Source organism: Lampris incognitus, chromosome 3 (genome assembly GCF_029633865.1).
Source record: "Lampris incognitus isolate fLamInc1 chromosome 3, fLamInc1.hap2, whole genome shotgun sequence".
Lineage (NCBI taxonomy): Eukaryota > Metazoa > Chordata > Actinopteri > Lampriformes > Lampridae > Lampris > Lampris incognitus.
In genome coordinates this window covers 70,684,858-70,709,098 of record NC_079213.1, presented here as the reverse complement: position 1 = coordinate 70,709,098, position 24,241 = coordinate 70,684,858, and the positions used below count along the sequence as shown (strand labels likewise).

Below are 24,241 nucleotides of genomic sequence, written 5' to 3'. Positions count from 1 at the left end.
GGGAGTTGCTCTCGTTAAAACGCCATATCTCCGCTCGCCACAAATCAAACCCCCCCACCCCACCAGCTGCAACTGCTACAACCAAAAACTACTTACATCCCACTTGTTTGATTAATCCAACAAGAGGCCTACAAATACAAATAAAAAAAGAAAAGAAAAATAAACTACAAATGTGTAAAATCTGCACGTATGAACTCTACACAAAGTCTAAACATTTACTCGGTCATTTATGATCTGAGAAAGCCCCGTGGCTCCAGGGGACGGCCGGAGCCCGTGCGAAACCCCGCGGCAGCGCTTCAGAGCGCGGGGTCGCCCCGGGTGTTTGTGGGAAGAGAAATTAGTCCCATTAAACTGACTCCGCCGGGACGCAGGCGCAGTGCGCGCCGCGCACACGTCGACCGTAGCCATAAAGCGACGGTGGGAGTTAATCGCGTTAGCCTCGCAGCTCGCTAGTGGGTGTACGGCGTAGGTTTTGCATCTGTGTTTGTGAAAGTATGTAGTAATAGTGACTTAATCACACAAACAGTGCAACCTCTCAGTCAACTTGACTTTGCGTGGAAACTCCACATCTCGGGACATTCTTTTGGTTGTTCACCCAAACCACACACTGCTAACAGCTGTGCCGTATTTCACTCAGACTGCTCCGCTCCGAGGGCTCTCTTCTTTTTCTTTTTTTTTCTTTTTGCACTAAGCTCTTTCCAAAACCACTCATTAATAAAGTATTTGTGATCATGTGGCACTAACAGAGGGACAAAGAATATCGCTGGGGGAGGGGGAGGGGAAGGAGGAGGGGGTGGGCAGACAAGAGAGAGGGAAGGGCAAACAAGCAGAGAGGAGAAGGGTTAGAGGCAAAGAACTACGGAGGGAACGAAGATAACCAAAAAAAAGAATGGATAAAAGACAGAACAAAGGTAGATGTTTTAGGAGAGGGGTTGAGAAACACTCTTTCCCGCTCTCTTACACATACGCACACTGCACGCAGACTCCCCCCCTCCCTCTTACTGTCTCCTCTGTAATGAGCACCAGATGTGCTGCTGAAGGGGGGAGAGGGGGGCTGCCTTGTATGTCATGTGCTCGGGCGGGGAGAGACGCCCGTCCGAGGGGACGCTGTCAGCCCTGATGGAGTGGCCAGGGCCCGGGGCGAAGGGGTGGGGGATGGGGGTGTACGGGGGTGGGGGGGAGCTTGGGGCATAGAGCGGGGGGTCAAAGAGATCCCCACATCTGGAATCACTTCAGGTCAGCCAGGCCCTGGCCGTGAAAGGTGAGAGCGGGCGCCTGGCAGGGGAGAGAGGGACAGGGGTCTGACACTGGACATACCATCGTCAGGGATCAGTGTTGCAGGCAAACCACTACGGCGCGAAAGTTAAGACTACAGATGAGTGGGGGGGGGGGGGATGGGAATCTCTGTTGGAAATGAAACGTTTCCAATTTGCCTTTGAAGTCTGAAGTACCTGAAAATAATAGGCCCCACATCATGTTCGAGCGCGCCAGAAGCGGCTCTGTAATGAAGGAAACATTGCCCAAGGAAGCACAACACAAAACTGTGCAGAAATTATACCACTAAAGAATATGTCTTCGTATGACATCACTCGCCAAGCACTGTTGCTTTAAACCCCCACAAAACAAAAACAAGCCATGCAGGACACCGCCACTGCAGTTCTGCACCGGAGGCGGGCAGGCAGGCGGTGCTGCGCAGACGACTGCGTCCACCGGTGTTTGTTGACGGCAGGTTATGAGGGGCCACGCAGAACAAACACCTTGTGTGACAGCCGCAGAGCTCAACGAGGCCCTCGGGTCCCTCCATATTAAGGAGAGGATTTCCCTATACTCATAAATATCCTGTTTTTAAGATGGAAATTTCAGTTTGTGGTAATCAGCAGAAAAACACAGCGCAGGGACGGCCTGAGGTTTCCAGAGTTGCTTTCTCTGAAGGAGGATCTGTCTGCGAGTTGTAAATCTCCCTTTTATGGCACTTGCACAGCCTCCAGGATCATTTTGCTATCCAAACGGTCCCCACTATAAAGTTACCCTTTTTATATAGTTTTTCAAAGGTAATGTAATGTCAAAATGCACTATGTTGCAGCAAACACAGAAAAAAAGGCACTATTTCCACCATGACTGAGTTATTTTTCCAACAACGGCGATTTTCTGAAAACAGAATTTTGTTGGAGAGCACCATCACGCCTCTCTATTCCCTTCGTCCCTCGGTGCAAAAATCATATATTTCACTCTATACACTTTTTTTTTTTGGAAAACGTGGTAGCCTTTTTTCCTCCGCTTGTTTTTTTCGAATTGCAGTTTGTCATCTTAACCGATCCCTCCGATCAGTCCTGTGAATTGGACACAGCGGCATTTGCATTGCTTGAAATGCATTTTATTAATATACAAGGTTTTTTTTCTGTTACAAATAAAGGATACCATAGGAAATTAAAAGAATCTACTGTTGTTGGATTCAGAAATACATTAGCCTCTCCTGTATACTGGACTATTACATGAATCAAAATGCGTTGAAAATGTTTGCTTGTCAGTGGTATAACATGGAAAGAAGTGTGAAAAACAAAACTTTTTTTTTAGGAAAAAAAAAGAAGCATAGATGTTATTAGTTCTCCCATTTTTACATTGTTGAGAAAGTCCTTGTTGCTGATTGAAAAGCTTTGCTGGTCCCAATTGGACTGTTCTGATCCCATCCAGCACCGTGGCCGAGGGAAGACAGGGAACTCCAAGTAGTCCGTACACGAGTCTCCTCATCTCCAACAGCGGTCTTCATTTAACACTCGTGCTAAGGGGGGGGGGGGGCTGACCGAGTCAAGACTATGAGAACCAACTCTCCAGTGAAAGGCCTGTGGAAACGTGCCCTCCATTTCAGTTTGTGTCAGAATCAAAACGTAAAACTACTCAGCTAGTCAGCTACAGCATCCAACATAGATGTCCCTAGTACACACAAAGAGTTGAGCGATGCTCAGGCGGGGGGGGGGGGGGCTTTAGACGCAGCCTCCCGCCACTTGGTGTCCATCACCGAGATGCTAAGGAGTGCTTAGGATATAACGGAGGCATGTCATCGCAAGCGACGCAGCTCCGGATAGGAGAGGAGACTTCACGATTGGATTCCATGGAAGGGGTACGTGAGATGACGATCATCCCAGAGACAGTGTCTGTCTACGGGGGTCCGGCAGTGGAGAGGGGCCCCTCCCCCGCCTGCAAAAGCCCCACCTTGCCCCCCCCTCAACACACACACACCAACCCCCATTTGTAGCCTCTCTCTCCCGGCTGCCTCCTCAGTTGACCGTGGGTACCTGGTTCAGGCTGTACTCCTTGGCTTTGAGCCTCAGGTTGGCGATGCTGTTGGCCATGTTCATTCCCTGGGATGTATTGGTGTTGGAGCAGGTGGGCGGGTAAGTGGCCATGGTGCTGAGAGACAAGAGAAGAGTAAAGAGGGGAAAAAGTTTGGTTTCTTGTAATGGCCACTGAGCAAAAAAACCCTGTATGATTTACAGCTGTGAAAACACAAAGATATATCTAAATAAAAAAAACTGCATGGAATGGCAGGTACTCATTCATCAATGTGAAAAGATGGATTTTGAATTAAAATCTCATAACCCACTCATCGCACTTAAAGACACTCATAACCCCTAACACTCTTGAAACAAACAAAAAAAGCAAAACAAATAGATATATAGTAAAATGAAACCGTACTTGCTCTCTGAGGGCAGCATTTTCTGTGGCACTCGCATTGTCCCTCCCTCCGGCATCGGATACCAGCTTAAGAATAATATACAGTAGATGGCGGTGTAAGTGTTAGCATCACATTGGTGTATTTTCCAAATAGCATTATTTCTGGTCTAGAGAGTTCCCACTCTGTAGCGCCGAGCCAAAATATACGCGTTGAGGTTCAACTGGAAGCTTCTGGCCACGGCCGCAGGGCCTGACATTTTATACCGACTTTCATAAGGGAGGATTACTGTAAATCATGACCAATGTAACCAGAGTCACAAAAAATGTTGCCCAGTAGAGCCTGTGTCTCTCTAGCGTTCATTATCTGGTATAGTGTAGCAGTGCAAGTCACGGGGGTCAACAGTGGATTTAATACGGTTTGTTTTCACATTATCACCTCGTCACGAGGGTCACAGGATCTCTTCCCACCCCTTTCATGCTCGCGGAGAGAAGCAGAACGAGGAAAGAAGACAGGGGAACGCCATCGGTTTTGGATGCAGCGACGTGCAGACCTTTACGAGACGCGGACATCATTAATGCAACTCGGCTATGTAAATACAGGCCTGCCCTCGGAGGGTGCCGTGGCTTCAAAGTGAGAGATTAGCCGCAAGAGACGGGAAAGGGGGAGTCGATTTCTCCGAAAGGCACCGTTGCAAACATAACAAACAAAGCCATGCTTTCTGAGCCTATACTTCAAACATACATCAGCCTGTAAACCGACTTGACAGTTGCATATCAAAACCAAGGTCTGATGCAATGACAGTTTCATTGAATCCAGGTGGATCAGAGTGAGATAAAGAGAGGGGTTAAAGTAAATATGAGGGGTATGCACAGGTAGGAGAGGAGCTGCGCAGATGTGTGGAGAGGAAATGAAACAATAACAGTGAGCCGTAGCAGGGTTAGCACTCATGAAGGTGGGGGTGAGGAGGCGCATGCATATGTGTGTGTGTGTAAGTAAGAGAGAGGGTTTGAGGTTGGGGGGTGGGGGGTGGTGGTTGATATTCTGCTGGGGTTAAAGTGTGGTTATTGTGGTGTTAACATGTGCACAAAACCTTCTGGGATTTTTTTTTTCCTCCCATAGGAGATATACACTGGGTTTGATTCTGCAGCAGAGAGCAAGAGATTTGGACCAAGACAAAAGGTAGATAGACCCAGCGGAGGCCAGTGGCGAGGTCCCACCATGCTGTTCTGAGCTTGTTTTAACACTGCCGTATTTTCCCGGAGTTTGAAAAGGCAGAAATTCCCCTTTCTGGGGTGTGTGAACGTAGTTTAGCATAAGGCTTCAACAATGCCTCCGTCTACCAGCGCTCGTGTCTGCGTGCATCAGGAGCCGAGGCTAAAAAGGTGACAATCTGGTCATGATAAACTATGGCTATGGCAGAATAAGTGGCCAAAAAACTCTCTCTGCTTCAGATGTGTTGAGGGAAGGAGAAGCCTTGTGAGTAAAGCGCATCAGAAAAAGGTAGGCCGCGGGGGTTACGGCGGCAAGACCAGACGGGAGCCTGTACCTGTACGGAGCGGCGCTGCCCCAGGATAGATAATCATTGGGACGGGGTGCCGGACGGGGAACGATGGGCTGCTCCACCGCCGTCACGTCCCCCGAGTAGGATTTGAGGAGCGAGGCGTTCTTGCTGGCCAGCATGGCACGCTCATTCCTGCGGAACTTAGCTCTCCTATTCTGAAACCAAACCTGAGAGGGTGGGGGGGGGGGTGAAAACGGAGCATGAGCATGTGTCATCTGACAAGGGGAACATCTATGCCGGGAAACTAATGAGCACATGTAATCACGGTATTTCGTTAACCATCACATTTGTTTGTCATCGTATGGCCGGCCAGTAAACTTAGATGATATTAAAACAACATTTACTATTTTATCCTTCACAAAATTTTCTAAAATAACATGCTTTGCATTTCTGTAGTTTTACATGTGTCGCTGAAGCTAGCAAGACGTCCCGCGGCAGCTTTAAGCTTTGCATGAAACATCCTGCGTATTGCGTATATATATACTTTCAGTAGAAAACTACAGTACCGTCCAGCTGCTTCAAATACAGGTGTGTGCATGCATTATGCATGTATGTGTTTGCACAGCATAATTACACACACACACATACACACACACACGCACAGCTACACAACAGTAACCACTTAGCAGCACAATAAATATCCCACAACACATACACACAGATACTAAATGCTAAAGAGATGATGAGGGGCCTTGCTGAGGGTGCTAATGTTGCTCCTTGCTGCGAAATCAAATCCATTATTGAACAGCGTGGATGCACAGATGCTAAGGGAGGCACAGTGTCCGGTTACGCACAGCCTAAGGAATGAGCCTAAATTCTCTTTTATCAAAGGATTTCTGCTTTGCTTTCTGCTACACATTAATCGCAGATGTGTTTCCTTTCTCTCTCTCTCACACTCCTTCCAGTATTTTCTCTCTCTCCCATCACTATTTCCCCTTTCTCTCTCTCTCTCTCTCCTTCTGCGTAGCGGTTAAATGTATTTTATTTCACACATACGTGTATGTGTGTCACATCATTAGTGCATTAAGCGTTAACACAACCTGCATGCATTTTGTGTTACAACCCTTAAGCGGGGTTGGTTTAATTGTTTAAACAATGCTGAATTTAAATGTGAAAATTACATCAAAAGCGGTAAAAGACAAGGGATCATGAATATATTGAATGCACACAGATGTAAAACCCAAAATCCAAGGTCACATTTGTCGCTCTGGCCTAAATTCAAATCCTGTTTTACTCCCATTTTGCACCCACGGAGCTGGAGTCAGTCCTCACCTGCTGGCTGACCAGCCTTTCACTTCACAGCACACGGTAAGCTGGGACACTGTTGCATCCACTTTCCCACCAAAGCCAACAAACAGACACCCTGTTTGGGGGCAGCACGCGTGCTGCTCAAGCAGTGCCACGAGAGACCGTGTAAAAACCATCACGGCAGCACGTACATGAGGAACAGAAGGAAAACGTCAGTTTGAAGCTGCTGGTCTGTGAGACGCAGACACGTTACCAGTCTCCTGAGTTGAGACACAGCATCGTCATGTCCGTCTGCACACACTTTGCTGACATGGATCGTAATCCCTATAGCATGGTGTGGTCCTCCTCAGCCCCTTTGACATTTCATAGTGGTTAATATGAAATGTAAACATATTATTAAGATTTTTTAAAGACATGGAAAAAAGGAGTGCGTTCAGCTGGTAAACCTAAACACCCGCCCATTCACACATTCAGGTGGTACGCACACTGGTGTGTCAAAAATATGTATTTGTTAAACTTACAAATACACTGAGTCTTAATTGGCAGCCTGTCTCTTTTTGCTCTTGGTAATTTTAGACCATTTAGTTTATTTTTTTTTAACTCCAAGGGTATTTTGGGGGCATTGCAGTGGATATCTTAGGTTCTGCTATTTATGTTTAGCCGGGGACACACTATCTGCTTCTACCTGCCTTATTCAGAGTCCTTTGGCAGAGTGCCTGTCGGTGTTTAGGTCGATAATGTGAAAAAGTTTACGGCCACCTGTTGCACCTACGGTTACCCTCTTGCTAAGCCATTTTCAAATGTTGGTCTGACATGAATTTTACGGTTTACTGTGATGCAACGGGGGGACGGGGGGGGGGGGGAGCAAATAAGACATTGCAGTCACTGAGGTTCTGCCTCCTTGAACCAATAAAACTGAACGTTAAGTCAAGGAAAATGGTGTGACTTTCAGGTGGGGTGGGGGGCGGGGGCGTCACAGTTCCCATGGCAGATGTGCTGGTGATGATGGTGTGTTGGTACCTGCACTCGGGCCTCTGTGAGGTTGACTCGGCGGGCCAGGTCCTCTCTGACGAAGGCGTCGGGGTAGTGTGTCCTCTCAAACACTCTCTCCAGAGCCTGTAGCTGGCTACTGTTGAAGGTGGTCCTGTTCCTTCGCTGCTTCCTCTTCTTCTTCTCCTCTGTGTTCATCTGTTCATCTACAGGGCAGAGGGCAGAGATTTTAGCAAGTGGAAAGTAAGACTCGAATATAACCCCTCCCCGGACTCCCAATGCATAGGAGGCCAAACAACTAGCGGCCGGTCTGCCCCTACCTATAGGGCATGTTTTGTTTTACGAGGCTTTTCTCAAGCGGATACGTACCCCCGATCTTCTCTGCAAGAGTTGTTGGAAGAAAAAAACAACAACAACAACAAAGAAAATGTTTTTGGAGCTTTTCATTAGTGCCTCATGTCGGAACGGATCAAGTTTTGTCAGTCGATATATTCAAACGATTGATGGCAGATGTCAATTTGAACAGTTAGCGTCTCCTTCCCCATATGAGGACCTAATTACACATGATCCTCTCACAGAAAATACATAAATTTAATAAAAAATGGCAAAGGTCAGAGAGAAATCCTACTGAGCTGTACGACGTGAAACGTGGACTTCCTGTTAAAAATTTCCCCTAAAAGAATTTCATCACCGCCACATAACCATTTTCTGATGTGACCAGCTCACTATTTAACAGTTTGTTCATAATATAGCCACAAATATTGACCATATTTAGTGCTTCTCTTATCCAATATGCGGTTTAGAGCTTTGCATAAGTGGAGCGTGTGGCAACGAGACTAAAATCTGGCATAAAACTAATAAAATAACAGTATCTATTCACATCAAAAAGCGGGAGCGTGCTCATGCATATATGCATGCAATAAACACAGATAGCCTTCACACACAGACATAAACACGTGTGTTCTTGACAAGGGAGACATACAAAAAAAACCACTCCTAGCCTGGATACACACTTAAGTATGCACAAAATGCAGACACACACCCATTTCCCAGCGTCTCCTTCCCACTGTCATGGAGGTGCGTACTCAGTGCACCGTGTTGTCAACGCGGGCCTGTTTATCCTAACTGCTGGTTAATGGGGAAGAGGCCCATAATTGAGTCTCACCCAGTGTCTCTCCCAGCTTGAACTGGAAACACATGAAGCTCTCGCTCTCTCGCTCGCTCGCTCGCTCTCTCTCTCTCTCTCTCTCTCTCTCTCTCTCTCTCTCTCTCTCTCTCTCTCTCTCTCTCTCTCTCTCTCTCTCTCTCTCGCTCTGTCTCTCTGTCTCGTCCCCCCCGGGCTTGTGGTCAACCAGCAAATGTGCACAGTTTCCTTAAGAGCAATTGAAATGAGGTGAAATTCAGATAATCCTCCATGATGGGTTTGTGTCTGTGCAGAGCTTAAATCCGTGGAAAGGGTTTTTTTTTTTAGTCCTCAAAATCCAAGAGAGGGATGCATTACAATGACTGTACACACACGTGCGTGCAAACACACACACACACACACACACACACACACACACACACACTCACAACTACTGCACAATTCCATGAAAAGTGGCCTAATAGAGCTTGATGAGAGGAAACTCACAACGTTACATCGATTTAGAGGGCTAAACAGATTTTTGCCAGTCTTAAATATTATAGATAAATACATATATAAGTATATTCGAGGCAGCAAATAAGTGCAGGAATCCTCCTTGCAGACATTTACTATGTAAAAATAAAATGAGACCATTTGAATATTTCCTGGCATGTATCTTAAAAATGTCTAATTGATAGACTTAGATTTAAGCTATATATTAGTCTTTTTAAATCCCAATTATAAGATAACACATTTGGAGTAAGCGTTAGTTATGATAATAGCGTGCATTTTTCTTTGTTTCTTTTTTTTGGACCTGTAAACAAAATGTGGTAAAGAGAAATATTTTTTATTGTATTGCTCTTGTCATAAGAATCTATTAATATTACACCAAAATGTCTTTACCAAGGTGAATCTAGAGAAACTCCATACAGCTGTTTTAAAAGGCGGCCCTCATATAAGAAGTTGCTTTTTGTCCAAAAAAAAAGAGATGGTGAGAACTGACGAGATTTTGATTTATTTTATTTTTTTTAAATATTGATTTTTGTCTGAAATATATCCATGTGTCATTTGAGGATATTGGTGAAATAAATACATAATATAGGCAGGGCTGCACTACTACATTTGTTTTTAAAAAAGGCGTTTAGAAACCGGCACAAAGAAAGGCACACTTTCTAAGCCCAAACTGTTCAAAAAATTAAAATTAAAATAAAATAAAATTTGATTGATTGATTGAAAACGTGGTGATAAATTCGACTGTGGATCAGTTCCGAAGAGCACAACAAATATGTCATGTCCATTTGTTGCAGCGTGTTTTGTTTGTTTGGGTATTATTGAAAATAAAGGTAACAAAATGATCGATGACTCTGTGTGCGACTCCAAGTCTTGACAAAGGAAGAAGAAGGAAAAAAAAGATCTAATGACGCGCCGTTATTCGACTCCCTAATTCCTCGAGCGGGGAGACACGGTTAATTATGACAAATGATTATGCGTGAATATTCTGAAACTGTTTGACAAGCGAAACAACCGTGAATTAACGACGTGACCCCCGCCACTTCCTCTTGCATATTTCTCACACCGGTTCCATTTTCTTCTTCTTCTTCTTCTTCTTTTTTAAAAAAAACCCAAAAAAACAATAACACTCATTAAGCCCTCCGTGTAGCGGCTCTGTCAGCCTCGCTCTCTGCGCGGGAGAAGGGAGGGAGGGAGGGAAGGAGGGCGCGCCGCTCGGGACCGGACGCGGCTCCGTTTACCCCGCTCAGCGGCGCGCTCCTCTGTTGCTTTTCCTGGGGTGCGTCCGAGTCCGCCGCGGGAACGTCTCCCATCGCCTTTCTAGGGGGAAGATTCGGAGCGGCGTTGGGTTTCGGGGCGACGTGGACATCTCAATGGGGGCAGGGGCTTCTGGATTTACGACCGCCGGTGGGTTTGACTTGTGAGTTACTCCACTGACCATATCCACCAACATCGCCATACCTCACTGACATCAAAGTGTTAACGGTAAATTAATGGCCGCTCTTAGGGAAGCCGTCAGGAATGATGCATTGCTAAGACTCGAAGGATTATTCCTTCCATGCGCGCTTGGTTGCAACAGAGCGTCACTCATTTCACACACAAGACAAGAGAGAGAGAGAGAGAGAGTTACGCCAAAATCATAATGAAAACACATGAGCGTATAGCCTTCACCCTGCCATTACAGATACATCTGCGAAAGATGTGCAGCGTTTTAAGGATTTGGGGCTGTTTTCACTAATAACCGCATGTGGTTTTCCTGAAGAGGCCCGCCATCCCGACGACACATCCGCACTCACGCAAATCAGCTGACAGCGGGTTTAAAACGCACTTTTACGCACATGAAGTCTCCCTATTTTGATCGCTTTTGTGAACATATATGAACGCCAAACCCAGCTTGCCTGGGTCTTTTGTATCTTTTTCATTTTTCAATTTTTCTTTTTCTTTTTTTTACTTACTCTCCTGCTGAGTCGTGTCGCTGCCACTGGTCAGCCCCGGGGACTCCAGCATACTCCTCCCGGCCTCCCCTACGCTCTCGTCCGCCTGGGTTCCGACCATTTCCCCGGCCTCTTCCAGATCCAACAGGTGGCTGACCGAGAAGTTCTTTTTGGCTTGCAGGTTTTCCAGGTTAGATGTAATCGGGCTCTCCAGGCGGTTTGATATCGTTGCTTGCCTGTCCATTACATGTGCATAGCTAGAAGTCATGACGCAAATAGGATACAGTGGAAAAAAATGGAGCGACAGCAATAAGCGAGCCAAATAGATCCTTGCATGCAGAAAGAACGCACGGGCTGTGCCTCCAAACCAGCCCGAAACCAAACCTCGATTCCAAGTAAAAAAAAGCGAGTCTGGTCACATCCAGACTGCTGTGGCGATATATATATATATATATAAAAACAGATTTCAACAAACGGAGGACAAAACAAAAGTTTTCTCGTCTGCTTTTCCCGATCAGAAACCGAGCCAATCCATCCAGTCGCGCGTTAACAAAAAGATCACCATATATATATATATAAAAAGACACACACATACACCCTCGTCCTGTGCGTGTTTTCGGGAATGAGCCCTCTAAAACAAGAATTGTTTCCCCCCACTTCCCACTCAGACTGAGTCACGGTCGCAACTGGACTGAGGAAGAGAGAAGCTGCTGCTGATGCCGACCAGATGCGCAGAACTCGTATGTGCGTAAAGCTGGCTCAGCTGCAGCTAGGCGAGAGGAGGCAGGACATTACCGCCGCCTCCTCAAGGCTGTAGCCCTCTCCGCTGAAAGTCTTTTTTCCTCCCCCCCCTCCATTTCTCTCTCTCCCTCCCTCCCTCCCCCCCCCCCCCTCTCTCTCTTTCTCTCTCTCTCTCTCTCACCAGCCACTCCAAAACTGCGGCGCACGTTGGCAAACTACGGATTCGTGCACCAGCCAGAAAGCAAATGAAACTTTGAGACCCCTGGGAGGGGTGGACAGACTCTAATAGGAGCCCCGTAATTACGTGGCAATGTCTTTGTGCTGTGTCTGACGTTTCACAGGCCCCCCTACGCTCCGGTCTATATACGCCAACTTGTTCTCCCTCCCCTTCAGCAGAGCCATCAGCATCAGCAGCACTATCAACACCCTGATTAGAGGTGTTTTTCTTCCCCTGGCTAACCGAATAATGAATCTCCGGGAAGCAGCAGCCGGCCAGGGGAGAACTGCGAGCTCTCAAGGGGGAGCTGTGATTATTACTCTGCAATTTTTTTCTTCTTTTTTTTTTGGGCATAAATCCGGTAAAAGCGAAAATATAACTGCTGATGCTCAGTCTGCCATCAAGCGAGTCATTAAGGGTCAGCCTGTTCCCAAACGTATCTATAGAGCTGTGGTCGAGATTATAATCACCGTTTTGCGAAAAGGCTCTCGCGAATCCAAACGAAGGTCGTACCCTATATGTATCTCAGAGGACCGAGTTTACTTTTTTTTCGGCCTAAACAGACACTGACATGCATGTGGTCACCGAGCAATGCTGGTTTTTACGTTTTTTTTTAGCCCTCCTGTTGTGTTTGGTTGTGTGGATATGTAATTCTGTACACTTTTGACCGCTGGCGTGATTTTAACACGCTGGGGTTTGGTAGAGAACTAATAGTCAAATTCTTGAGAGCAATCAGAATCTTAACATGGTGTGTGTGTGTGTGTGGGGGGGGTTAAGCAAGGGAGTAGATGAAGGAATGAAGGAATGGAGAGGGAGAGGGGGGTGATGAAGGGGGTGGGAATGGGTGGGTGGGAGGGAGGGGGATGAGGGGGTCCACGTGTTCAGATGGCAAGAGTAGACTCTCGGCTCCAAGCTGCCATCGACATCCCGTAGCTTCCAGCCCCTGATCTGGGAAAAGAACACTTGATGCCATCAAAGGGACGCGGATTGAATCCAGATGTGCTTTCCTCGTTCTTTCCATGTATTTAATGAAGGCGCAGGGATAGAGTAGACTTTTTCATCATTAGTTTTCCCCCCAGATTCTCTTTTCCTCCCTACAAGTCCATTCCGGTGCCAGCTAGGCATAAGCCTTCCCAAGTCTCAGGCCGCCTATCCGCTGTGTACGTACGATTCGATACGAAAGGGGTCCTCAACTGTTGTGTTTTTTGTTGTTTTTTTGGCCAAATGGAAACGTAAAAAAAAACCCCATATCTAAATGGAAGATGCCAGTCTGCATTTGACAAAAGTGCGTATCTCTCAGACCCATTCAGCAGGAGGGGGTGGGGGGGGGGTCCGGAAACCAACATATAGGCCTGCAGTCCGACTGAGATGGGCTACATTTTATGCACCAAGCCTCCTTCCATTGAGAAACCTATCATTCATGGTCAGATTTATTTGGCTGAACGACACGGGAATCACCTCTGCTCCAACCACATTTGCAGTAACCAAGATCAAATAATAGCTTTTCTGCGGTAAAGTGGTGTGGTAAATGATCACCATCCTTTAGTGTTGTTTTTTTTTTTTGTTTTGGTTTTTTTACATATACGAAAACCATCAACCCTGGCTTTAAGGCATTTAAAAGGTTCACAACAGCGTAGGAACAAACCTGTATGTCTGATCTGCTGTGTATTTGTAAAGACGGCCTACAGCAATGGCAATACTATGTCATCGCGTACAGTGACCATGCACACAAAGATGTGTTTTTGCTTGTTTTCGAGGTAAGACGACATGAAGGCAGCAGTATATAGGTCTTACCAACACTTGAGGTGAGGAAATGCATTCTGGGAATACCGCGCGGGACCGTTAGAATGTCTCGCGGTCGATGAGAAATGACACGAAGAACCAATTTAACTTCATCTAATCATCTGGAATGTGGGCTATAAAGTTATGCAACGAATTTAACGCTGCAGGACTGCACATGACCTGTGACCAACACGCACTATCGTCCAAATTAGACTTTCTGGATATGCAAAAGATTGAATCGTGTCTAAAATGTGGATGATCGGTAATAAATAAAGAGTTTTGGACATTTTCGGCGTTTCTCGGGAGTGAGCGGAGGGCACAGTTATGGCGTTTATAGAGGCTTAATAACGCCGAGACCGTGACTTCAGTTTTGGGGTTTGTGCTGCTCGTGACTCCGTGGTTATGGTGCACACGAAGAGTATTCAAAATGTTACAAAACCACATCACGGCTGTTGCAGCAATTTATCAACCTCTGAAATCTCAAACTCTACAATCTCAGAAGAAAAAAACCAACATAAAACACATCACGTTGTATAATTGTCTCACGGATGAAAGGGGGCAGAATAGCGGCGATAATGTGATAATAAACCCCCAAATGGCTCATTTTTAATTTCCCCAATTATAACAGCTCCTTATAATGAAACTGAACTTTGCACGCCCCCCCCTTCACATCGCTCATCACGTTAATGCATTTATCTAAGCATGTGTGACATGGATATATACATGCTGCAACCTAAAAGAGAAACTTTGTTGCACCCATTGGTGGCAATTGCGCTCTAAAAGCGCATAAGTATTTCCAACAGGCCTGTAAGATATACTAGTGTTGGCGGTGCATCTGGCTGAAACAACCCTCTAACAATGTCCAAAACGCAGCTAATAGTGCGCTGATGAGTGCATGTGATTAAACCGGATGGCAGTTACTGAGCAAACGTTACAGCCCCCTAAACCCATCACTGTTTAACTGTGACGAAGCACCTCTTATCCACTCTGAGAGACTGCCGCTTCGCCCCACGTGTTTGACAGGCTAAACTCTGGGCGAGTCACAGGTTGCCCACCTCCCGCCCGCTCCACAAAAACGTGCCATTAATTAGCCGTCGTTTTTAAGGCAACATTCACATGTAAAAAAGAAATAAAAATGGCTACTTGAGAGCAAAGCCACGGACCTTGATGCTTAAAGCTGGCGACTCGAGAATATAGGCGATGTGTAATGCATACCTAACTCCGGCGCGGAGACACCGCGCTGTATTTGTGGTCCCGCAGCCGGGGCCGGTCTCTCCCCCTCGGAGAGGAAAGCCAGCGGTCGGGTTTCTAATCAGTCAGCGCGGCGGAATTAATTTCCGCACGCGCGCCGCTTTGTAAACTCTCCGTGTTGTTTTAATCAGGAGCAGATTGGGTTTTTTTTAATGTCGGAACACCGCAGCCCGTTTACAATTAACGCCGCTCTCAGCTGAGCGCTTCAACAATAGACAGGGCGAGGGGGACTATATCGGGGGGGGGGGGCAAAATAATGAGTCGTAAATATATGTTGACGAGAGGGGGGGCAGAGCTGCGCCCGTAAAGCGTAGATAATGTTGGACTATCAATTAATCCGAGGCTAAAAGTGTCGCTGAAATGCATATTGGACAGCTTTCATTTTCACACTTACAAAAAAAACAAAAACAAATTTTTTTTTGTTCTAATAGGCCAAACGGCTCTAAACTAGAATTCTCTCATCTAGATTGCAAGGCCGTTGCTGTTCGGTGAAATACATCGGACTGTTTTGCCTGTGACACAAGATGCGACTCAACTGAGCGCCGTAATCAGCCTCTAAGCCCGCGCGCGGAGGCTTGCCGCTCGACTGGTCGGACAATGAGAATTCCCCAGCCGCCGCAATCAGGGGGCGAAGAGTGTGGCGGCAACATGTGGCTCCCCACACAGGATGTAAAGAGTCAACAAGAGAGGCCATTTACTCCCAATTAGGGAAATAAAACAGGACAGGGGCCAACGCGCTACCCCAATCAGCACCAAGGGTCACTGGACAGCGGCTCTACAGCCGCCGCCCGACCGGGACACACAGGGGCTTGGAGCCAGTCAACAGGCCTGAGGCGCTGCGGGTAATACGGCCCTGCTCCAACACACCGAGAGAACATATTAAGCCTCCACATAGGAAGTTTTAGTAGATGCACTGATTTTGACCACTCTATTAAATGCCTGGGCCATTAAATAACAACAATTAGACTGACTCGTGATGTAATTATTCAATTATTCAAACCCCCCCCCCCTTAAATCGTTAACAAGTTAGAGCCATCTTTAACAACCGGCCTGTGGGGGGGGGGACGATGACATGTTCTGAGAGTTTCTTATTAGTGAAACAAAAGATGTGGGCTTCCCAACACGCTGTCTGTTGGGTCCAAGTTGTATTGAGCCGTCTTTTATTAGAGGCTCGTCCGCACGAGAGTATAGATAGAATGACTGTTTAAAACTGACAAGATTAGGATTTGATTCACAACCCGTCCCTTTATTTCTGATTTTCCGCCGCTGAGCCCGTTGTCGGCAAAATTCCGTTAGTATAAATTCCATATACATAAATGGAAAACGCAGTCGTGGGAGAGCATTTTTATCGCCATCGTTAGCCCTAAAATCCCCAAAAGGGGGGAAACGATAATGGAAAGTTACAACACATATTGGATTAACGTGAATTCACAATTACCATCTACCGGGGGAAGTGGATTTGACTTGCCCTAAATTGGATGACGTTCGAGTCTTTAGTCACCTATTTTAGATAATGTACCCCACGATTTAATTCCGGTTTAGGATTACGACAATTGGGAATATTTAAACTGCATCCTGACTGCGATCCGAACCGGCTCCCTTTCGCATTAATTTCGTTCACAGTCATTTGCAAGGTCAAGATTAAAACAAAAAGAAAAAAGTACGTATGCGGAGCCTGTGCCAGATGGCTAAGGTTTTCGGTGAAGGCTGATCCCGGGTGTTTTCCGGGTTCGGGTTCTCGGGTTACGGGCTCCTTCTCGACCTGTCGGGGGACGCTCGCGCCACATAAATCACGCGCCGCTTTAAAAAGCGCCGCTCTGTGAAGCGCGGCCCCGCGCCCCGCCACACCGCGATGGGAATGTATTCCCAATGTAGAACCAATCCAGGCTATTCCAACGCCATCATCTCCGCCACCTCTCTTTTCATTTGGATAATCAAGAGCATACATCTTTTGCGCAGGCGCCCCCCCACACACACACACACTTCTCCTCTATGAGAATAATTTAAGTATCTCCACACAAAAATCCGTCTGTCATAATTTGATGCGGAGGGGAGGGGGGCGAGGGGGATGATGGGAATTAAAGCGGCCGCCGCTGGAAGTCTGCGCGTTTGGGTCAACCTCATAACGCCGCCCCAACAGAAGTCAAGGTAGCCGTCCACCGGATGATCGTTGACCTCGGAGGTGCTCCGGGCCGGCGCGGTGGTCAGTCGCTGCAGCCTCACTAATTAAAACAGCTGGTTTTATATGGGCTCTGCTCAGACGGCCAGATGTGAGCGAGGCGCTGTAAAATCTCAAAAGCGGTTTACACAACACTTACTGCGCTTTAAAACGACTTGAAAAGGCGATGGGAGATCCACACGACTCTCCGTAAATTCCTCCCGGGACCACACGTTTTCAGGGAATCCGTTTCATCCAGACACCCAAGTCACAGCAGAGCTTTAAAGACGGCTGGAGATCATTACGTTACTTCCATTTCCCTGGGTGAATTTGCATTCCTGTGTGGCTGTCCACTGAATTCAGGGGAGAACGACAATCATAATATAATACAAAAAAAAAACCCACAACCCATATGCCACTTGAATTTATTTTGGTAAAATATTTCTAGACATTAATAATCCCAACTCCATAAATAAGACAGTTTTCAGCGCTATATGAATATTCAACGAAGATTATAAAATTAAAATAGACTTAACAGATACTACATTTAACAGCTGTGCAGACCAGGTACTACAGTATAACACTGAACAGCCGTAGCGGTCAGGACGTCGGACACACTGATATTCTGAGCGAATTAAATCCGGTAAGGCTGTAATGGTCGAGGAATAGCTACATGCAGCAGGTTTGCCTCGGTGGCCTACATGCATCCATCCATACATACATTACAACATATCACCTTACCATTTAGGAGGCCCACTACAGATGGTGTTCCCCCAACTCCGCTGATGGAGGAAAATTAGCTTTGTGAAATACAACCCGCTCCCGAGCTAATATGTTGATCTACAACATAATATACATGGGTTTACGTTCATAACATAAATAGATTAATCCTTCCCTCCATCTGCTCGGCACCAGAGATTTTCCAGAAAGTAAACACTAACCATTTTTCATTCTTGCCGCAGAAACAAAGCGATCGAAAACAGTCTTCCTTTGAATTCAACCTTTGCTTGGGAGGAGATAATTCACATATGATGTAAAACCACATGTTTTGAAGAAAAGTTGGAGAAAGAGCATTTAGAAGCACCCACATAAAAGTGACTAGCCAAGACAAACACTGAGCGCCGTAGTATGCAGTCATGTACGCTGAAAATGTAAGGCAATGTACAAAACTGCACACTACAACCTCCATCCACCAAGTAACGGCAGAGTACCACTGTACGTTAAATACATTTAAGTTATTCAACAATATATTGGTGTTATAGGTTTGTGGTGTATTGTATTGATCACAACAACGGCAATATGTGACAATGCCAAGATGTCGATAAAAATGGCACTATGAACGCTCTCTGGTGTGGAACTGCCACTACAGAGAAAGGGAAAAGCATTGCTCTGACAAACCCATTTCAGCACACCCCTTTACACTGAGCATCAAGACACTGAAGCCAGGGATTCTCTTTGAACACAGTTTTCAATCACTTCGCAGTCCCGGTCAGTCATCTTTGTTTCCATCGCCGGGGGGGAGTTTTGGTGGATGGTGGTACCCTCCTCACACTTGGTCATCCCTTCTTCTGTAGGACCACAGTTTTGGCTGGAATGCAATGTTGTTTCCCCATTCTCCTGGACCCCCTTTTCCACCTTCACTTCTCCCGGCTTATCCTGACCGCTCCTCCTCTTCTCTTCCCCATGCTCTGTCTCCCTCCCCTTCTCCAGCTCTTCTTCAGTGGCCTGGAGTTGCAGCTGCTGCATCAGCTCTTCCAGCTTATGGGCTTTGCGCAGCTCATTCTGCTGGATGATAGCACACAGATGCTCTGTAAGCTGCTCCTTCACCTCCGTCTTCTTGTGGAGGTCCAGCTTTGCCGTCACGTATTCAGCCTCTGCCTTCTCATAGCGCTTCCTACAAGGATATGACAAGGAAAACAGAAAAAGAGATAGAACTGTGGTGAGAAGCAGGGGGAAAAGAGACTGTATGGCCTACTTAAATTAACAAAATCAAATGTAAATGATCAAATATAAAAGAATGAAATACATCACTGATAGGGCTTTAGTGTTGGCTTATTATCTTTAGTGTCCGGTTTATAATTTAGTTCCAATTTTGTGACTATAGAGAGACGGCACTCTTTTTAGTGCCTAAATGTGAAAAAACCTTTATTTAGACATGGCTGACCACCTATTTATATTGGCAGAGGCCTTCATTAGGGTGTTTACTTTATGGTGCTTTAATTCTATGATATCTATGAATATTTCTTATCATTTATAAAGTCTCAGAATCAAATTTAATTCTTCAGTGTACTCACAATACTCAGCTATTTGCAATGAGAATTATTACTGCACTATTATATAAAATACAACAGGCGCACGTACAATCTGAACCTGAAGCGGGAAGGCTGTTCTTGCCAGCGGGAACTTGCTCACGAATTAAACCCAAGACCAGAGGTGATTAGGGCTGAGTGATAGCTGGAATTTCCAAACTAAGGAACAAAAAAAACCCATTGATGGAAAAACCCATTGTAACAGAAGCAGCAAATTTAAACACCATGTCTGAATAAATTAACATTATTTTTGTAGTACAAAAATAGATCACTACATGGCATTTGGAACTAATATGCTGACAAGTGACAAACAAGTACAAAAATGTGCATAATAAGCCTTGGCTTTGTTTTGGGACACGGTGCGTTTGAAAACCATTTCATGTTGATTTAGAGACTTTCCAGCTGCAGCTGCATAAGCTTCAGGCTTTACTGATTTAGAAGAACTGCAAGTGTAGTGATTTAAGATACAGAAAGTGTCTTTATGGAGGTTTCCAAAAATCACTGAGGACAATAATCACGATTAATAACTGTGACCACAATATGTCTAAGAAATATTTAAGGTTATCATTACAGCCAGAGCAGTAAACACCTAATCCCTAAAGGCAAAGGGAATATAAAAAATAACCAGAACTTCACAGACAGATTCTATGAATGTGGTCAATGCAACGCAAGTGATATGTGGCTTGAATACTCAAATCATTCTGCAGGGGGCAGTGTTTCCAGAATTTGATATAAATTAACAACGATGTGCGTTTCTGGATATAGACCTTTTTGAAAGGCATATTGATTTGTGGAATGCATAAATAAATTATTTATGGAGCTTCACAGGGCACCACTGTCATCACAAGGCCATGCTTCAATGAACAGATTCAGAGACCCATCAGTTAGATCAACTAAATATTTAACTATTTCTTAAGTGTGCAGTTATCGATAATACAATTGTTGATTTAGTAATATAAATAATATTTACAATAAATGTGACGATATGATAATGATAAACTGATTTGACTTTAAGCAGTCAAGTGCTTTTGTTCTCAATGCTTTTCTTAACAAGTTAAAATTCACTTTTTTATATTCTGTCCTTGTATACCTGGCCAAACTGTAGTCCCAGCTGGCTTGTTCTATTTTGCCTCTTAGGATGCCAATATCATTAGATACCATGTCATCAAGAGTTTGGAGCTCCTTCTGGATTCTGTTCAGCTTTACTGCCTCGGCATGAGTCTGTTTTGACCTGTGGAAAACATGATTGCAAAAATGGTGTTAGGAGTTACAACTTGGTTTTCTAACAAGTTATGAATGACCACTTATTCTGGTGCCTGTACTTACTTTTCAGCGATCGTTTTTGCAAGCAAGGCTTTTTTGCGCCTATTCTTCTCTTCCATCACTTTTTGCTCTAGTTGGAGCTGCTCCAGGCGTGTCTTTTCACGTCTGTGATGAAAAACAGGAGGTACTGAACACGCAAACACACACACTTTATATTTAACTCAGTAAAGCTATGTAAAAATATGTAGGGCTCTCTAGTTAAGGAGACAGGACAGCAACATTCAATGAATCTGTGAAAGAAATCTATTGAAAGGACATCCACCTGGGAGGTAGAGCTCAAAGCTTAAGGTGTGTATGAATCCTGACTGCTATCATTTTCAGCGATGTGGGAAAGAAAATTAAGGCAAACAAGACAAATCTGGACAGACTGGTCAGGAATGCACAGTGCATTTGCAAACATCTGCAAATTTTGAATGCTTCCAGTAGATATCATTCACTGCAACAGTTGAATAGTTTGCTGAGGACCGCAAGTTATTCCTTTTAGGGGGCAGTGCGTCAAACAATGAAAAAAAATAACACAAACTGACTTTTGTGTTTTTGAATGCAGAAATCTGGGGAATGGGAGGGCTGTGAGTCATTTGCTTTGTTTTTATCAGTACCATTCATCAACCCCTGCTGATTTTATACTGTCATTTCATGCTTCAGGAAAGATTAGCTATTACACACAGCACCACTAACTCTGAAAAAAAAACCCTAAACCAAGCATCCACATTATTTTAGTCTTTTCTTACTTATTTTTGCTCCCTTGGTAATTTAAAAAAAAAAAGAAAAATCTTACATTGTGCACTTCTTAGTGTTTGAGCAACTGTGACAAAGAACTTCCCCCAGGAATAAGTTTTCTGAATCTGAAAGTTTATATTACCGACAATAGAGAAACTATTAATTATGCACAAATACTCTACACAATTTATCTATAACCATGTCAAATTGTCAAGTTTTGTAATCTCAAAATATATGCTGACTCCAACATATCTAATCTAAAAGACTAACATTAACTAGGAGTTAATCACTGTAAATCTATATTTACAGTATTTCTGTAGTCGTACAATTTGTATCCATTTGTCCCTAATGAAAACCAAGGGCATATGACCTTTGGACTTTTCAGTCCCGTGTACTATAAAGCCACAAAAGTTTCAACTGAACAGTTTTAACAAAAACATAAATACTGACGGTGTCTAGGATAGGTATGACATCAAAGCTTTACTAACAATTCCACCTCTGGTGTTTCCAGTTCTTTCGCGGTAGGTGGAAAGTCCTCAGCACTTGCGGGGACACGGTTTACATTCATATTTATCTCCTGGACTTTCTCGGCTACTGGGGCTGCAGTTTCAGGGACGGTTTTCGGCGGTGGCTTGGAGAGCTGCTGCTCCGGCGGAAGGACAGGCAACTCAGATCCAACCTTCTGCTGAGCGGCGGTGTGTAACGCTTTCTCTCGCTGTAACTGCTGCCGACTACGGTTGGTTGAAGTGGGTTTCCGACCACGACCCAACGCCGCGGGAACCCCTTGGTCTGGGATAACCCGATTACACACGCAGGGAAGAGAGAGAAAGAGAGAGAAAGACGATCATTGTCAACGGCACCCATGCTATTTAGCGAAACAAAATGAGAAGAATGTTATGTTAACGCGAAGAAAGTGCCAACGTAAAAGTCAGAAATAGCCAAGTTAGAGGGTGGCAAACTCACGGAAGCGAGCTAACGTTAGCAAACATTACCTTTCTGCTGCAACTTTCTTAGTTCTTCGTCAGAAAAACCTGCCCATCCAGCCATTTTATGGCCGTACACTTAAAACGACGTCACTGGCAAAGCAAACTGATGCACACATAAACTATCCAAAATGTAAACGCGCGTAATATTCATTATAAAGTCCAAAATGTTGGGTATATCCTACATAACCCCGTACAAGGACGCCATCTTTGTTTACGGTTGCCACGTCAAGGACCCCAAAGAAGACCTCTGAAGGGAAGTAATAGATGGCGCCCGAACAAAAAAAAAGTTAAACATGGAAATGCATAAAATTGATTGCCCATGCTGGAAAGATTAAGGAGGAATATTATAACAGGAAAATTTAAGAGTCCCAAGACATCTCTCAGAAATGTCAAAGCAGTGTACTGCCGACACTGGTGATTGACGGAAGATGTTGACTACTAACTTGTTCATGCAAAGTTGTTCATTGTTCAAAGAAAGCACGGAAGAATTAAATGTATAGAAAGGCTTTTTGGTGGCTCCGTTTGCTTTAAGATGATGTGAGACGATCATCACCTTATACTGTGGCGATTTACTTATTTTACTTTCCCACCAACTCTCATTTGGGTATTTATTTTTCCACTTGTTTCAGAGTTCATTCCTTATCCGAACCTGACAAGCTTTGGGGAACCTGCCTTTCGGGCAGAGGTTAATTTTAAAAAAAAATTGCTCAAGTGACTTTGCTGAGAAGGAAAAACGATAGACAGACAGACACACCTGCCACAGACCATGGTTTACTTCATCTTTCAGAAGTTGTCTCTTGAGCCTTTTAATGGATAGCCCAGCTTTTATACATGGAGCTGTCATCCTTCCGTTTAACATCTATTTTGACTGTCTGATCTATTTTTATAACATCCATTTTGACCCCTTTATAGATGTCACCCATTGTTACATATTCTGGATCCGTAGTAGTAGTGTCTGATAATTGTTGTGGTAGACTAACAAGAGGTAAGTTAAATCCATATCATGAGGCGGTATAAAGTGAGATAGCTACATCAAATCAAACAAAAATGTATGTAAGTGCTAATTGTGATAACTGTTTTTTGTTCATCTGTTTGTTTGTTTGTTCAGGTGGCATGGTGGCCCAGTGGTTAGTGCTGTTGCCTCACAGCAAGAATGTCCTGGGTTTGAATCCCAGGCCGCCCCAGGTCCTTTTTGTGTGGAGTTTGCATGTTCTCCCCGTGTCTGCGTGGGTTTCCTCCGGGTGCTCTGGTTTCCCCCCACCATCAAAAAGTCATGCATGTTAGGGTTAATACTCCTGTCTGTGCCCCTGACCAGGGCAATGGAAAGAAGAACTGGAGTTGGTCCCGGGCGCTGCAGCTGCCCACTGCTCCTATACGATAGGATGGGTTAAATGCAGAGAACACATTTCATTGTAACCTGTACAATGACAAAATAAAGTGGCTCTCTTTTTCTTTTCTTCTTTTAATAAAAGATGGACTGTTAGAGACACGTAATGACTCTCTTAAGCTTAGGCTACTTTTATTTTGGAGTTTGATCCCTACTTTAGTTCAAATATTTCATCGGGCCATAGAAACATTTGCCATGGAGGTGTTTTAACCAGATAAGTGAATACCACGAAGAAGCTTCAGGTGTGATTGCAGCGTCCAGCTTCAAATCACAGTTCAAAGTCTTTGCTGTATGTCTGCTTGTTTGTTTGTTTCTTCTCTCTCTCTCT

General features: G+C 44.9%; 2 protein-coding genes across 4 annotated transcripts; both read right to left on the bottom strand.

The window, feature by feature from the left end:
* Positions 1–2,362: 2,362 nt before the first annotated feature.
* Positions 2,363–11,876, bottom strand: prrx1b (paired related homeobox 1b). 3 transcript variants are annotated; one of them, XM_056277291.1, is made up of 6 exons: positions 11,631–11,876; positions 11,061–11,275; positions 7,503–7,678; positions 5,220–5,401; positions 3,694–3,759; positions 2,363–3,408 (listed from the first exon to the last, which is right to left on the bottom strand). In XM_056277291.1, coding segments are annotated over exons 1-6 (774 nt in total). In that variant the 5' UTR covers positions 11,633–11,876; the 3' UTR covers positions 2,363–3,275. The 3 variants fall into 3 exon arrangements, with proteins under 3 accessions (XP_056133266.1, XP_056133265.1, XP_056133267.1); XM_056277290.1 differs by having other exon boundaries at positions 11,061–11,876; XM_056277292.1 differs by lacking the exon at positions 3,694–3,759 and having other exon boundaries at positions 11,061–11,874.
* Positions 11,877–17,607: 5,731 nt separating this feature from the next.
* Positions 17,608–22,735, bottom strand: gorab (golgin, rab6-interacting). Its single transcript, XM_056277289.1, has 5 exons — positions 22,533–22,735; positions 22,029–22,329; positions 20,824–20,925; positions 20,588–20,728; positions 17,608–19,082 (listed from the first exon to the last, which is right to left on the bottom strand). Exons 1-5 carry the CDS (start codon positions 22,585–22,587, stop codon positions 18,617–18,619), a joined length of 1,065 nt encoding a protein of 354 aa, XP_056133264.1. The 5' UTR covers positions 22,588–22,735; the 3' UTR covers positions 17,608–18,616.
* Between the last annotated feature and the right edge of the window lie 1,506 nt (positions 22,736–24,241).

Coding starts and splice junctions, on each gene's coding strand:
- prrx1b (XM_056277290.1), bottom strand. CDS start 11,307: ATGACTTCTAGCTATGCACATGTAATGGACAGGCAAGCAACGATATCA. Junction 5,402..7,502: donor TCACAGAGGCCCGAGTGCAG/GTACCAACACAC, acceptor CCACCCTCTCAG/GTTTGGTTTCAGAATAGGAG. Junction 3,409..3,693: donor ATGCTGCCCTCAGAGAGCAA/GTACGGTTTCAT, acceptor CTTGTCTCTCAG/CACCATGGCCACTTACCCGC.
- gorab (XM_056277289.1), bottom strand. CDS start 22,587: ATGGCTGGATGGGCAGGTTTTTCTGACGAAGAACTAAGAAAGTTGCAG. Junction 20,926..22,028: donor GAAACACCAGAGGTGGAATT/GTTAGTAAAGCT, acceptor TTTTCATCACAG/ACGTGAAAAGACACGCCTGG. Junction 20,729..20,823: donor GCAAAAACGATCGCTGAAAA/GTAAGTACAGGC, acceptor TGTTTTCCACAG/GTCAAAACAGACTCATGCCG.